The sequence below is a fragment of the Myiozetetes cayanensis genome, unplaced genomic scaffold (genome assembly GCF_022539395.1).
Source record: "Myiozetetes cayanensis isolate MyiCay16 unplaced genomic scaffold, myiCay2020 scf23, whole genome shotgun sequence".
In the NCBI taxonomy this organism is placed as follows: Eukaryota; Metazoa; Chordata; class Aves; order Passeriformes; family Tyrannidae; genus Myiozetetes; species Myiozetetes cayanensis.
Window position 1 is genome coordinate 576,258 of NW_026087445.1, and position 15,854 is coordinate 592,111.

General features: G+C 49.5%; 1 protein-coding gene across 6 annotated transcripts in view; it reads right to left on the minus strand.

Moving 5' to 3' along the window:
* The window catches only part of ZNF618 (zinc finger protein 618), a 164,409-nt gene that overhangs the window by 92,786 nt on the left and 55,769 nt on the right, over positions 1 to 15,854 (minus strand). For all 6 annotated transcript variants that reach the window (XM_050319733.1, XM_050319731.1, XM_050319730.1 and 3 more), the window contains exon 2: positions 1,114 to 1,157. In XM_050319733.1, the coding sequence (XP_050175690.1) occupies positions 1,114 to 1,157 (44 nt within the window). The remainder of the gene's footprint in view (positions 1 to 1,113; positions 1,158 to 15,854) is intronic.

Here is a 15,854-nt window from a genome sequence, read left to right on the forward strand (position 1 = left end):
GAGGGAAGGGGTGGCAGGAGATGCTGCCAGGATGGGGTGCAGCTTCCCCCCCCACAAAGCAGCCAAGGTGGCTTTTGCTGTTGTCTCTTGTTCCTCTTCCACCCTGGCGTGACCCACAGACACGTCCCGAGTGCTCAGCACTCCCCCCACAGCTGTGCATCATCCCACCACGTGATGGCACCTCTGATTTTCCCACCATCATCTCCAGCTCTTACATTTCCATGCTTCCTTGCAGCCACTCCCCTTCCCAAGTCACACACTCCCCTCCCTGGTGCTTCCTCAGTGTTGTTCCAGTTTCCAGCCTGTCACCTCTCATCTCCTACCTGGTTTTACCACAAAACCTTTTAAACCTGGGAGCTCAGTTTGCCACTTGGCTTGTGGATGGCAACAACCCAGGATTGGTTTGGAGCACTCGTGAGACCAGGTAAATCCTACTGCCACCAAAGCCACCCTTTGCTCTCAGCCCCACCACTGCCCCAGTGCAAACCCAACCAGAAGGAATTTGTGCCTGGCCAAGGAAGGAAATGGGCCCCTTATTCCACACTTTCACAGCTCTGGAGTGACTCCATCGAGTAAAGAGATGGAGAGGGACCAAGAAGCACCATCTCCAGGGTATCCCAGCAAGGTAGGACTCCCACAGCATCAGCGGGAGATGGAGAGGCCACAGCACAGGGCAGACCCACCTCAGCATGTCCCTCTCCAGGACTGGGAGCAGCAGAGACACCCCTTAGCAGGATCAGAGGGGGCTGGAGTAGTGGGACAGCCCTCTCCTCTCCTCCTACATGGGAGCAGGAGGGTCCACACCCAACCACACATGGCCCAAGGTCTCCATCCAAGAGCCTTATCCTGCCACGGCCTGTGCACTCAGCTGTGCCACCTCACACCACACACAGACCACCTCTTCCTGCAGCCCCCCAGCCCAGAACAATCCCTCCTACATCCACGTTTAGGGAAACCCAAACATGGCAGTTCAGACCTGAGCTCGGACAGCTCCCACTCACCCCTGTCCTGCAGTCACCCTTCCCCACCCCCAGCTCCGAGATGGAGAACCACATCCAAGCAGGGCCACATCCACCCACCACACCCCAGCCCAGCAGAGAAGACCATCCCTACCTGCTGGAAGAGCTCCTCTGCCCGCTGCTGTTGCTCTCGTCGGCCTAAGACACCAAAAGAAAAGGTTGTTTAGGTTGAGAAGGTCAAGGCTGCTCTGCAGAGCCCTCCAGCTCCAAACATCGGAGCTTTTCCATGCTGAGTTCCACACATGGCCCGTCCCTGGCACGGGTGGGACCCACTGGGCCCTTAACCCTGGGCTGTGGGACACTGGGGCAGGGTTCCAGCCCCAGCCCCTCCAGGGAGGCACCTCCCGAGCCGATTCCCTCCGGTGGCTCTTGCAACACCAAAGCCTAACGGGACGATCCCTCCCGTGCAAAACCAGGCCATTTTCAGGGGGGAAATAAGGCAGAAACAGCCAAATTCCAGGCTGTGCCCAAGCCCTGGGCTGGAGGGGCAGCCCAGCCACCTCCCTTCGTTAGGAACCCGCGTCCTAATGACGTCCTAATGAGCCCCTCCAGGCCACAGGGGCTGAGCAGGGAGGGCCCGGGGTCTCCTCCTGCCTCCTTCCCCGGCTCACTGATGAGCCTTCCTTGGAAAGACAATATTATTCCAAACCCAGAAATTTTATTTCTGAATTTGTGCAAATACAAGTTAAAAGATATTAGCTGCATTTCACATTTTGTGCAAATGGCAGAAACAGGCAATTCATGTGCAGCAGGATGGGGGCCAGCCAACGATTTCGATAAAATAAACCCTTTTTTAATTTAAATGCTAATGCACTGAATTAAAATTTAATAACTGAGGAAATTGAAAAGCCGAGTAGGAATATTGGAAATAAATCCAAGCAGAAACAGCTGAAATTAAAAATTCTAGAGAGTGGGAGGATAGCAGCTAAGCTGTCTTATATGATTACATTTTTTTTTTTTTTTTTTTTTCCAGAACGAAGGGGGGAAGGAAAAAAATCCTATCTTTGGCTGGCTGTAGGGCAGTAAATCGAGAGTGCTGTGATTTATTGCTCAATTTTCCTGAGGGAAAAAGGCTTTCTTTCATGCTGAAATATTTCATAAATTTCAAGCCAGCATAAATTCTTAATTTAAAAGTTATGGAGGTCACATTTAGTGCACTGGTGCAATTCTGAAATCTTAAAGGAATAGCAACCAAAAAAATTGCAATTTGATTTTATTTTTTTTTAATTCTTCATGTAAAATTTTCTTCAAAGGGATTCTCCAAGTTACACAAAGCAGAAACACATCCTGGCTTCTGAAAGGATATGAAATCCACTGGAAATGAAGAGATAAAAATCTAATTCAATTACAAAAAGGTATTTTTTTATTATTATGATGATTATTATTATTATTGTGAGCCACTTGAGGAATTTCTGTTAAAAAATTTCCTCCCTCCATTGCCTGGGAAAAGCCAGAAGGGAGGAGCTGACAATGTAATTGCTTCTGTTAGATCTCCAATCTTTTGTGAGCACTGATATGTTCATTTGTTATACAGCTGTTCAGCTACAGAAAGGATGTCAGAGCACCCATAATTCAAAGCAATCAATCAAAAATTAATGATTTGTCATGCTTACACAATGGAAAAAAAAAAGAAAAAAAAAAAAAGCTTTATGGGTTCCTGCAACTGGTAGATTGCTCAAACCTTCAGGGCATTTTCTAGAAGATTAGATCTGTGTGTACAAAAAAAGGGGGGAAAAAAAGGGGGGAAAGGAGACTTTATAGAGCCAGGGCAGAAACCTTGTGGGGTGTTGGGGCCTCGGAATCCCCCAGAGATGGAGCCCATTACAATTCCTGTCTGTTTGGAGTTTGTGCACAACCCAACCTTGCAGGTCACCCAGAGCCACATCCCCCATCACAGGCACCTTGTCCAGGCTCCTGCCATTAGAATTCCATGGGAAACCAACCTGCCAAATCATAGAACCATGGAATATCCTGAGCTGGAATCCCATCCAGTCCAACCCCTGTCCCTGCACAGACACCCCAACAATCCCACCCTGGCCCTCAGAGCGTTGTCCAAACCCTCCTGGAGCTCTGGCAGCCTTGGGGCTGTGCCCACTGCCCTGGGGAGCCTGTTCAGTGCCAACCACCCTCTGGGTCACCAGGCCTGGTGCTCATGGAAGGCACCAAATCCTGAGGAAAATGCCCAAGGCACAGCCTGGGCCCTGCCTGAACATCCCCACAGCACCTCCCCACTAAATATTCCCAAAAATGAAAATATTCCTGTTTGGGAAGCACAGAGCCAACCTCAGCTGCAGAAAACTCTCTGAGATTGCAAAGTCATTGTCATTCATCCTCCACATAAGCAAGACCTTCTTCCCACACACACAGATTTTGGGTGCACCCTGTGCAGGATCACAGGCCCCGCACCCACCCAGCCGTGTCCCCATGCCGGGTTTCCCTCCCGGTCACACCCCCGTGTTTGGCTGTGCCTCGGTTGTGATTTACCTCCCACCCAACCCCACCCTGCATGGCTTCCATTTCATGGTCTTTTTCAGATCTGCATCTGGGGTTGAGAGAATGAATTGCTGGGAACAAGTGACGTGGGGACCCCACCATCCCCACCCACTGCACGGCCCCTTCTGGGACCGACACACAATTTTATTATTTCCTTCCATTTTTGCTTACCTTCCCCACTCTGCCCTGCCTGACTTCTCTGTCTTTGTTATTCTTATTTACAATGCCATTTTTTTGCTTTTTGACCTCTTCCCATCAGCAATCTGTGGCCTCTGCTGTCTCAGGACACAGCCCAGGCCAGCACAAAGGACACGACCTGCGTGCAGGGCACGGCCAGGGAGGTACAGCAGGGACCCCACCAGTGCTGGGGAGTTTCCTCAGCAGCAAAGCCGAAGAAAACCCTTTTTATATGAAAAAGAGAGGGAAAAAAGGCACCACAAGAGGTAAGAGCTCTCAGTCTAGATGGTTTCCCACATCCAGGATGCTCCTGAAGATGATCCATTAGACCTGGACACCAAGTCTGGACGAGATCAGATCTACCCGTCTTACAGGTTTCTGGATGCTGAAATAAGCCCATCCATAGAATCCCAGACTGGTTTGGGTTGGAAGGGCCCTTGAAGATCCTCTTGCCCCAGCCTTCCCTAAATTCTGACCCTGTGCAGGATGTTATCCCAACACAGTCTTCAAGATGAACTGGTCCAGCACCAAACCTGCACCTGCACATTGTAATGGTCTCCTGGTAAAACAGGCCATGGATCAGGAGCAAACTCCCCTCTCCCCTCCTCTTACCCTTTGCTGCAGCAGATAGAGCTTTTGTCAGGATTTGGTGTGCCCTATTTAAGGTGTGTAAACAAAACACAGGAAAAAGTGTCAGTGATCCAGTAGCAGAAGGGGCAAGGTCTGCATGGAAATATGGTTTACTTGAGTTTTCTACTCTAGAACGTGACGATGTATTCAAGACTGAAGTTCTCCATGGACGTGGAAAGACATTCTCACCAAAAGTTCCACCAGGACACACCTTCACACACTGTTCCAGTTTCCAAACATGCAATTATCTGCCAACTTTTTCAGGAACAGCTCAGTTTAGTTCAGCACCCAGTGCAGCAAACCCCAGCCCATCCTAAGGCTGCAGGATGATTTAATCCCAGATCTCCAGCACCTGTGGTACTTGAGACCACATGTCCATCCAGAGCATGGGAAGATCATTTCCTCTGATTGTACGTGGTGTGTGCAGGTGGAAAAGCCCAATGAGGAAGGGCCAGGGTGTTCTCCTCAAACTTTGCAAAATAAACACAATCACAAGTTTAATGCATAGGAAATATTTCAGCCAAGTGGGTATGGGCTGATCCATGTGAGCCATCTGCTGTCCCTCAGCTCTCTGTGCAAACACCCCCCTGGGTGTCTCTGACCCTCAGCAGTCACAGAGCAAATCTCAGAAATAACCTTGAAACCCAAGACTGTGGACTGGGATCGGTGGTGGTGACGCTGGTGTGGTGCTGGAGAAGGACCTGGAGAATTCCTCAGGGCAGGCCTGGGCAAGGGGCATCTCAGTGTTCTGCAGAACATCCCCAAGCCATGGTGGCACCACCCCATCCTCCAGGCCACCATCCCACCTGAAAGGCCATCTCCTCATCCCCCAGGCTCCACTTGGACTTTCCTTCAGCACAGGGAAAAACTGGGAGATGAGCACATGTCTTTGAAAATCCAGCTGAAATAAGCTTTGCCCAGTTATTCTGCAGGAAGTCCACTGGGAATGCAATGTTGAGGGTTGCTGCTGCCTTTGGCAGGCCATGCTGGTTTGGGTTGGAAGGGACCTTAAAGCTCATCCAGTCCCACCCCCTACCATGGGCAGGGACACCTTCCACCAGCCCAGGTTACTCCAAGCCCCGTCCAACCTGGCCTGGGACACTTCCAGGGATGGGGCAGCCACAGCTGCTCTGGACAACCTGTGCCAGGGCCTGCCCACCCTCACAGGAACAATTCCTTCCCACTATCCCATCTAACCCTGCCCTCTGGCAATGGGAAGCCATTCCCCCTTGATCTGTTCCTCCATCCCTTGCCCCAAGTCCCCCTCCAGCTCTCTTGAAACATCAGCAAGTCAAAGGGGTGAAATCACCACTTAACCAAGATGTGCTGAAATGGGGCAGAGCAACTTCCAGCACACCAACATCTTTGGGAAGGGGGAACAGAAATCTCCTGTGTTCCCATTTGCCCAAGTAATTATTTAGGGAATTTCTTCATTCCTAGTCAGAAAAGCAGAGGTGCAGAGTTTTCATCTGCCAGCGAGGGAGGAGGCCAGACAGGGGGCACTGAAACACAGGTTGGAGAATCAGCCACATAATCTCCCCCATAAAACCATTTACAATTTAAAATCCGATTCCTAAAGTTGCTTTTGTACATACTGGGTATATTTAAGGTAGTTTTGTTTAACTAATGCTAATAAATATCTTTTCAATTAAAATGCTCGAGAGCAGAATGTGGTTTCGGGCCATATGCTCCTGACTCGAGTCATAAGCAAGAAGCAAATCATGTGATAAATAAGAAATGTATCAGTCAACATCTCCTAATAGAATAAAGTGTCAAAAAATAGGGGTCCAAGCAGATGCACAAGTGACCCGAGAAGTCCGTGTTTATCAAGAGGGCTTCAATATATTGGGAAAAGATCCCCAATGTTTTAACAGTTACAGCAAAACAAAAAGTGACTAAGAGCAACAAAAATGTTAAATGATATTTCAGTTGCTCTAAGCACAGGCTTGCTGCCTGATCAATTAAATTATGATTAAAAACAAGTATTCAAATGGCTTGGATTTGCATCCACAGACACCACGCTCCGAGGGGGACAGAGGACAGGGGTGCTGGGACCTCCCCCCGCCACTGCTCCAGTCCTCCCCAGGGGGAAAATGGGTTTAAATCCCTTTATTTCTTTATTCAGACACAGCCACCCCCCATGATTGGCCTCCAGCTCCATCCCGAGGGGAGATGTCCCTAATTCTGCCTGGGGGTGGCAGGAGGAGCAGACCCCGCTCGCCCCAGCTCCTCTCCCACAGCACCTTCCCTCTCCACTCAGTAAAAAGGGCTGAGTTGTTTGTTTTACCTGAGGAAAAAAAGCCCTAATCCCACCCCCTGCTTCCCCCAAACACCTTCCCAGAGACAGCTGAATAATTTCAGTTGAAACACAAAACACACAGTCAGTTTTTTAAGGAGCCAGCAGAGCCCAGCGTGGAAAATTTCACCCCAAACAATTAAAATTTGGCAAAGAGAGAAGCAACTGAAAACAGGTCTGACACAGGAATGTGCCATAAAAATAACTGCAGGCCTGCTACCTGCACTGTCTGGTGTTATTAACTTCAGAGCCACAGAAAATGCAGGAAGTGCTTTTTTTATTTTGCCTTTTTTTTTTTTTCTCTTTAAACAAAGGGCAAGACACTGGCAGTTTCCTATTTAATTTTGATTAAATAGCAAGGGGGAAAAAGCAGCCCTGCATGGCACCCAAACATCTGCAGAGCACAAGGACCCATAAATACGCCCGTGCCCCTTTTTAATTTGGATTTTTGCTTCCTCCTGCCAACAGAGCAGATGATGAGGAGCCCCAAACCCCAGTCTGGCACCACCGGGCCCTGCATCACCCCCGTGTTCTTCACACCCCTCCCAACCCAGCGACTTCCCATGAAGTTTATAAAGAGAAGGAAACCACACTGATGGGTGGGATGAGCAGGAGCTGTGCCTGGGTGCTCAGAACCACAGAATCATGGAATCATTAAGGTTGGAAAAGCTCTCCAAGATCATCCATCCAATCATTCCCCCAGCACGCCAAGGCCACCACTAACCCATGTCCCTGAGTGCCTCATCCACACCTGAACACTTCCAGGGATGGTGACTCCACCACTGCCCTGGGCAGCTGTGCTCTTCCATAAAGAGCTGTTCCCTGATATCCAACCTGAACCTCCCCTGGCACATCCCCTGCGGGAAGGACGACGATCTCTGATGCTTCAGGCTTGTCCCCTCCCCATCCTTTGCCTGTGCCAATCCACAAGGGCCGTCTCCAAAAGGGATAAATTTTCCACGAGGGAAACAAGTCCTTGGGCAGAGGAATGTGTTGCCTATTTCCTCAGCTGCAACTTCTCCTCAAGAAACAACAAAAACAATAATAACAAAAAATATCTGCAGGGAGGAAATGGAAGCTCTGCCCGAGGTGTCTTCCCGGTTTTATGGCTGAGCTGAGCCCTGGGAGTGAGGGTTCCCCAGCACCCAAAATCCATCGTGGGGTCTGCAAACACCCCCTGTCCTGACCATGGGGCAACACCCCCAAGAGCCAGGGAGGGGAGGCTGGAGGCAGCTTTAGAAAACAGCGTCAAAATTCCTTGTGAGCGTCCCAGGGAATCTCATCCCTGGACTCAGCTGCTGCCTTGCTGTGGGAAAAGCCAGTGCTGAGGTCAGAGCTTGTTCCCGCAGCGAGGGGGGAAACCTGATGGTAAAAAACAAATCTGAGAGGTTTGAAGCCTCAGAGATGAGCCCAGGGGAGGGTTTGCTGCTTGAGGTCAGCAGGAGACAAAGGCAGAGAGTCCCATCCCGGCCGAGGAAGCACCTGAGGCTCCTGCCAAGCCAGGGACAGGGATGATGGAGGCACTGATGATTTATAACCCAAAAATGGTACAAACCAAACCTGCCAGGGGCACACCAGGGATGCTCAACACCTCCACTGCCAGAGACAGGGGACACCTGTGACACAATGGCACCAAACCCCCCATCCATGTGGAGACCAGAGGTCGTGTCTGAGCTCCATCACAGGTACGGGGAGGTCTCCAGGGTGAGAGGAAGCTGCTCATTTACTCCCAGGCACACCCATCACTTAGGCCAAGCTTTGGAAAGAGGTACTTTGATGTTGATATTTCCCAGGTTCACTCCTGGGAGGGTGCTGAGGTGACTGTGAGCTGCAGGGACATGAGCTGTCCCAGCACTGCTGTTGGACACACAGAGCATCCCAGCGCTGCATTCCTGGGGACACAGGAATGTCCCTCCCCACGAGGTGGCTGTGACACCCCCTGTCTGAGAAGACCTGAGTTCACATGGTTACTGAGCCCCTCCACCACCCTGGCACACGCACATGAAGGGCTGCTGGAGATTCTGCTCAGCCGAAACAGAAATCAGAGCGGTTTCTAGATGGGAACACATCATCAGCCAAGCTTGGCCACTTCCCCTTCCTGCGGGTGCCCCACATCCCAAACAGGACACGTGTCAGGGAGGCCTTAACCCAGAGAACATCATCCCTGACACCACCACAGGCACAGCCACCCAGGACCTTGCACTGAGAGCAACTGCAAGGATGGAGGAGGTGCTCTGGCCCCCGGTCCAGCTGGCCCAGCTGAAGGCAGAGCTGTCCTCCAGTCCCACCCACGGAGGTGTGAGTGACCCCCTCTCCAGTGCCCTTCCCTGTGGTACTGGGGATAATTAACAGCTTCTCACCACTCACCTTCTGCAGTTCCCAGGCACCAGGTGCCTCCCAAACACTAATTAGCAGCAAACACTAATGACAAACCCATCCTTGCTCAGCCCAACACAAAGGTCAAGCAGGAGCAAGGGGTCTCACTGGAGAAGCCAAGATGGGAATGGTCCCCTCTGCTCTCACAGTGACACCTCCCTCTGCTGATCTCAATGCTCTTTGTATAGGCAGAAGAATTATTTTTATTTAACTTCTTTTTAGGTTTTCTTTTTCCTTGGTCTTGCAAACTGGGTTGCCTCAGGCTTCTCCCCACATTCTTATCTAGGACAGAGAAAGTTGCAGCATGGAGGTAAGAACTAAAGGTAGGCAAATAATAATAATTAAAAATCACAATTGAAGTCTAGACATTATTCTCATTCCATTTCATTGGATTTACTTCTTGTCTAGGTTATTATCTTCCCATTCTATAATCATTTACCACCTTGGGTGTGCTGCTTGCATCCACCTCATTGCTGAGTTGTCTCAGGAACTCGGAATTACAAGTTCTTCTAAAGAGTTTTAAACAGAAGAGGTCGAATTTCTGCTGGAAGAGGCGCACGTGGGACTGAAACCTGGGTGAAAACACCCAAATCAGTGAGGCAGGGAAAAATCCCCCCACAGGCTGGCTGGGAGCTGAGCCCCCCCAGGAGCTGAGCTGAGCCCACCAGGGCTCTGCCCTCCTGAAATGGAAAAGCCCCACCCATGAGGGCCCCCCGTGTCCCTGTCCCCCCACTCCCACTGACTGCCCTCACTCCAGGTAGCTGCAGACATGTTTAAGGGCTGTGAGCACTTGCCTCTGAGTCGAGGGAATATTCATGGCAGTAATTTTATGAACTTGCTGAAAGTACTGGCAGAATTTGTGCTTTGAATTTCAATTTTTCTCCCCTGGCAGCCCAGGGAGATTCAAGTAGCACACGCCAGCAGAAGTAACCAGAGAAAGGGAACATTAAATAAATTTTAACCTAAAACTACAAATGTTCAAGCCAGTATGAAAAAGCTTCAACCTCGTGTACCTTTGCTTTTTTCCCGAAACAGTCATGAAATTAAAATTATGAATAAATCAATGCAGCAAATTGGTCTGGATTTAAAGAGTTACTCCTTGATTATAAGCAACTGAAAAGTAATCAAAATATTGTTTCCATCTCCTGTTGCTCAGTGCTCTCCTTACTCCATTCTTTATGAGAGAAATAATCAAATTGAGGGTGAAGAGGAGAAAAGGCATTACTGATTCCTTCTGAACTCTCAGGTTATAAGAGCTGGAAAATAAGAGTGACCGGGCAAAACAACAGAATTATGTGCATGGAGCAGTTGTTTACAGCTGGTATGAGTTTCCCAGCAAAAGAAACAGCTGGAAATATTTTTAAAGAATAAATGTATATGGAATGAAACCTTGGGGGGCAGGAAGGTATTGTTATTTTTTACTTGGGGGGGGGGGGAACAAAAAGGGGTGAAGGAGCCATAGGGGAGCATTTCAGAAATCCAGCCCATTTTTCCAGGCTTCCAATTTCACAGGAAACTCTCAGGAAATCAATTTTTTAAAAAATCCCATTTTACAGGCAGTTTTCCAAGTGAATAAAACAAACATATCTAACAAGCTACAAGTGCACACAGGGGGGAAAAAATGACAATAGGACTAATTTACTTGGGGAATCCCCCCTGTTACTGCAGAAGTTTAACGCGGTTTGTTGGGGTGCTGTGAGTGGGAACATCTCCTGCCTTTGCCCTGGAACATCTGACAGCCCCACTGCAGGGCATTCCCAAGGCAGGAACCCCCAGGAACCACCCGACTGAGCAGCTCCAGCCCTTCCCAGCTGCAGGTTCCCAGGATGGGTGGGAAAGACCTGAAAGTTGGGTTTCAGAGGAACCACCTGCTGAGTGGAGCGGGCTGGGAGAACAGGCAGGGGCTGTGTCCTGGGCACCAGGGCAAGGGGGGAGTCTCCTCCTCTACTCCACTCTCACATGGAGCACTGCACCAGCTCAGTGTCCTTGGCACAGGAAAGACATGGAGCAAATCCAGAGGAGGCCACAGAGATGCTCCCAGGGCTGGAGCCCCTCTGCTCTGGGGCCAGGCTGGGAGAGCTGGGGCGGTTCACCTGGAGAAGAGAAGGATCCAGGGGGACCTGAGAGCCCCTTCCAGGGCCTAAAGGGGCTCCAGGAGAGCTGGAGAGGGACTGGGGACAAGGGATGGAGGGACAGGACACAGGGAATGGCTTCCCACTGCCAGAGGGCAGGGTTAGATGGGATATTGGGAATGAATTGTTGGCTGTGAGGGTGGGGAGGCCCTGGCACAGGTTGCCCAGAGCAGCTGTGTCTGCCCCATTCCTGGAAGTGTCCAAGGCCAGGCTGGATGGGGCTTGGAGCAACCTGGGCTGGTGGAAGGTGTCCCTGCCCATGGCAGAGAGTGGGACTGGATGATCTTTAAGGTCTCTTCCAACCCAGACCATTCTGTGATTTGATGATTCTCTCACTACAGCTCAGCTGACGGGAGACAATCTGAGAAACCACCTGATCTTGAACACAAACAGTTCAATCTACCCCAAAACAAGCCTGTGCAGCCCCAGCACGAGCAGGGCCTCGTGGTGGTTGGAGATGTGCAGAGGCAGAGCCCCCAGCCACAGCTGCAGAGCTCAGCATGGCTTGGCCAAAGCAAAAGCAAACCTTAAAAACAAACCCAGCTGATGTCAAGAGCATCTCAGAGGGCAGGGCACTGGTGGGACAAACCTCAGCCCCAGGGTGGTGGATCCCAGAGCATGAGGAACCGATGAGGAAGCACCTCCTGGAAGAGGTCTTCCACAGGGCTCAAACTTTGCCCTTTAAACCTGCACTGTCCCAGAGGAGCTGCTCCAGCTCAAGGTTAAATCATCTGGGTTTCAGTGGGAGTAATGTGATCCATGGGCAGAGCTGTACATTTTGGATTTGGTTTTACATCTTTTTGTGGTGAATTTTGAATAATGCTTTGGGTCCCTCCATAACTGACAGCACTGCAGAGATGCAAGGACAATGTTCAGCTTAAATCTGAGATAAATCATGAAAAATTAAACATCTGAATACACACTCCAAGGCAGAAAATTAGATCTAGAATTTTTAAAAAGCCTAATTTGATAAATATCACAGCGAGACCCTGTTAGGAACAGCACCATGAGGAGGTTCAGCCTTGGCCATGAGTCCCCTCCAAGGCTGGCACACAAGACTTCTCCCAGTGCCAGTGGGAAAGGCTGTCCACTTGGAAAATATACATTTTATCCTTATAAAATATGAATTTTTTCCTTATTAAAAAAATCTCTTGTCTCATTTAGAAACAGGCTGTGAAGTTGAAACTAAGACATTCTCCAGTGGGAGGGTAGTGGGACCTCACCTTCTCCCCCAGTTTTGTATGATTGGCTTGTTTAAATAGCATGAAATGGTGGTAATTTTACTTTGGAAATGGAAAAAAAAAGTCAAACCACATTGCTCTAAAAGTAAGAAGGGGGAAGGCACACAAAGCTGGGTAATTTCTTCAAACTTAAAAAAGAGCAGTAATTACAGGGGGGAAATTCAGAAAGAATTTAGTCTGCCTGTCTCCCTCAAAAACCAAAAAAATAAGAAAAAAAGGCAAGAAAAAATAGTAAAAAGGGAAAAAAGAGAAGGAAGGGGAGGAAATGAAGTTGGAGAAAAAGCAGGCTGAAAGTAGAATTCTTAGAAATTCTGCTTGCAAAATAACTCCCATCAGCCAACCACAAATCCTATAAATATCACCAGATCGACTTCCCGAGCTGATCTAAATCAACAAATAAACAAACAAACCTCCAAGATTTTTAAAAAAGGAAAAAAATAAATAAATCCAACTAAAAACCAGACCAAAATCCCCTGTAAAGCTGCTGCTCTGCCCAAGGGCGGGTGGCTTTGCCGGCTTCCCAGGAACGATGGGGATTTGGGAAGTGAGGGGACAGCCAGTGTTTCCTGGGTCCACTGAACCTGTGAAGGAGGGATCCTGCTGAGACAACCCAAACACTGCCCAGGGGCAGAGGGATGGGGACCCTCAGCCCTCCCCCAGAGCTCCTCAAACCCCCACGGCCCTGGGAGAGCGGGATGTCCCCCTGCACCACCAACCCACATTGTCCTCACTCCCAAACTGTCATCTCTGAGCAACTGCCTGGGCTAAAACACTGGTTTTTAATAAGTTTGCAGGGGACAAACATCACCAGAACCCGACTGGCACGGCCTGCAATTCCCCAGTGTCCCTGGAGCTGAAACAAATGAGGGCCCAGAGCTGCAGGGAGATGATTTTCAGCAACAGCTACAGCAACACCGACCACTGCATGGATCAGTGTCATCCTGCTGCACCACTCACACAGCAGAATGTGACACTCATCTTCAAAAAATGGAAGTGACACAATCTCTGACATTTAAAATTTTCTGATTCATACAGGCAAAATACATCCTATTTATTTTTTTAAGCGGAACTGTAAGATGTGCTCACAATCTAAATGAAGCACTTATAAGCCTCAGATTCTGTTTGAGCCTATGCAACCCAGAGAGATATTCCTTATTTTCTGCACAACACCAAAAATTAGAATCAATCTATTAATCTTCCAGCTCAACCTGAGAGGGAATTTTTCAATTTTTCAGAGCTCTGAGAAAACCAAAAATATCCATTATTTGCACAGCCCAGCAGAGAGGACAGATTTGTCTTGGAAAAGCTCCAATGTGATGCAAAAAAGGTACAAATGTTCTTACAGTATCCCTTTTAGGGTTGAATTTTGCAGGCAGCATCATGAGTCCTCTGCCAGTCTGCAGGGCAGGAGCTGCTGCAAATCCTGAGAGAGAAAAGCCAGGTGCAGTTGCCTCCCCAAAATTCTGCTGCAGCCCTGGGTCATGTTGAAGGATGACACATAAATCTCTAAGTCCCAGTGCCCAATTCCCAAATGGAATCTGAGGTTCCTGGCAGGGCCGGTTGGGCCTCCAAGTTGAGAAAGGAGCAACGAACTCACTAAAAAGGATGTGTGGCCCTTTAGGAAAAGAAATCAGGCCAAGGGCTCTTTCCTCCTCCAGATGCCTCCAGAAACCCTCTGGACATCAGCCCCAGTCCAGCTGAGCACCAACTGGAGGAGATGCTGGACTGGGAAAAGATGAGGTGTACCAGATTCCACAGGCTCTTCCATCAGAAAAGAAAACCTGATGCTCCCCTGCACTTCATCACAGACAGTTATTCCCCTTGGGCCTTTATTTCGCACTCAGCTCATGGATAACCTCAGCAGGAGCCAGGGATGTCTTCTGGATGGGCTGTTTTGTACCCAAGGAACGTGGTTATCACTGATTTTGGGACTGGCTTGAAAGCACAGCATCTCCACTGAACTACTCTACTGAGCATCTGGGAAACCTCCTCAGCCCAAGAATTGTCTTCTGCATCTAAAACTCCCAGGGTGGGATTAAAGCCATGTGACAGTTCAGAGCACGTGTATAAAAGCCCAGGAGATACTGGGGACTGTCCTCCAATCACCAAGTTCCATCCTGGGTGAGGAACCTCTGCTTTGATGCTCTTTGCCTCCACATGGTCCTAAACACAAAGGAGGGCACAGGATGCTCCTGAGTTTAGGGGAGGGTCTCTGGGGAGAGACACAGCCCCCCAGGCAGGGGCAGGACAGGGGCTCAGGGGTTGTCAGGGGGAGCTGCACCACTGCAAACACTCAAGGACATCTTGTTTTAGTGAAATGGCAACTTAAATAGGGCCCCTCCAGTTCTTCAAAAATGCCATACATCATCTCACCCTCTGTGACACATCCCTGAACGGGTGGGCAGACACCCCAGGCTGGGGTTTCAGGGGGGTTTTCCAACCTAAATGGTTCCATGGTTATATATTGATCACCAAGTTGTACAATAGATGCTACTCAAACAAGAGCAAAACCCTTCCTTCCATCCAATTCCTTCATTTCCTCATCTACCATTTATTGTGCAGACAGAAGGCCAATGTCCAGTGACTTACACTCTGTTCTTTTGCCAGCTGAAACCCCAAAACCCCTTTCCTAAGGTGGACCATCCCCTACACACGGGGAATGATTCAGACAACTTCTAGTTCCTGCCTCAGTGGTTTCAAAGCAGACCACCTTTCCAAACATGGAGAATTCTTATTAACTAATGGTTATTTATTCATGCAATGAAGCTGAACTATAAGCTGCCTTCTCCCTCAAGTTAACAGAAGCTCCAGTCCATGAACCCACAGGTCCAGGTGCCCACTGCCCTCTTGGTGGGCAGTGCCTGCAAAGTGGGTTCTGCAGGGGAATATCTGTGATATGACCCACACCAATCCCTCTGGTGACTGGTGAACATGTCAGCCAGCACACTGCAGGTCATCAAAGCTCCTGAAGAAACCATTGTCTGAATGTTTCTCTCCCTGCCCCCAGAAATCTGAGTGTCACACCACGGCCAGTGTGAGTAGACACAGCACACAACCCTGCTGGCTCTGCTCAAGGATCCCAGATGCTTCAGCTCAGGTTATCCCTGCCTCCTTCTCTTAAGAAACATAAATATTGTCTTGTGTCCACCCTAATGATCCAGAAAAGAGGACCAAGCTGGTGCTCCTCACTAGATGTAGATGATCACTGTCACCTGCACCTGAGACAGGATCCACAAAGATGGGCCAAGCTGCTGGAACAGCTCCTCCACTGGGAGTGGGCAAAGGAGAGTGAAGGTGAACACACAGCCCAGAAAACCAACCCCATCCTGGGGTGGTCCCACAGCGTAGGCAGCAGGTGAGGGGGGATTCTGCACCTCTGAGACTCCACCTGCAGAGCTGCCTCCAGCTCTGATGTCCAACAGCACAGGAAGGATGTGGAGCTGCTGGAGCAAGTCCAGAGGAGGCCACAGAGATGCTCCAAGGGCTGGAG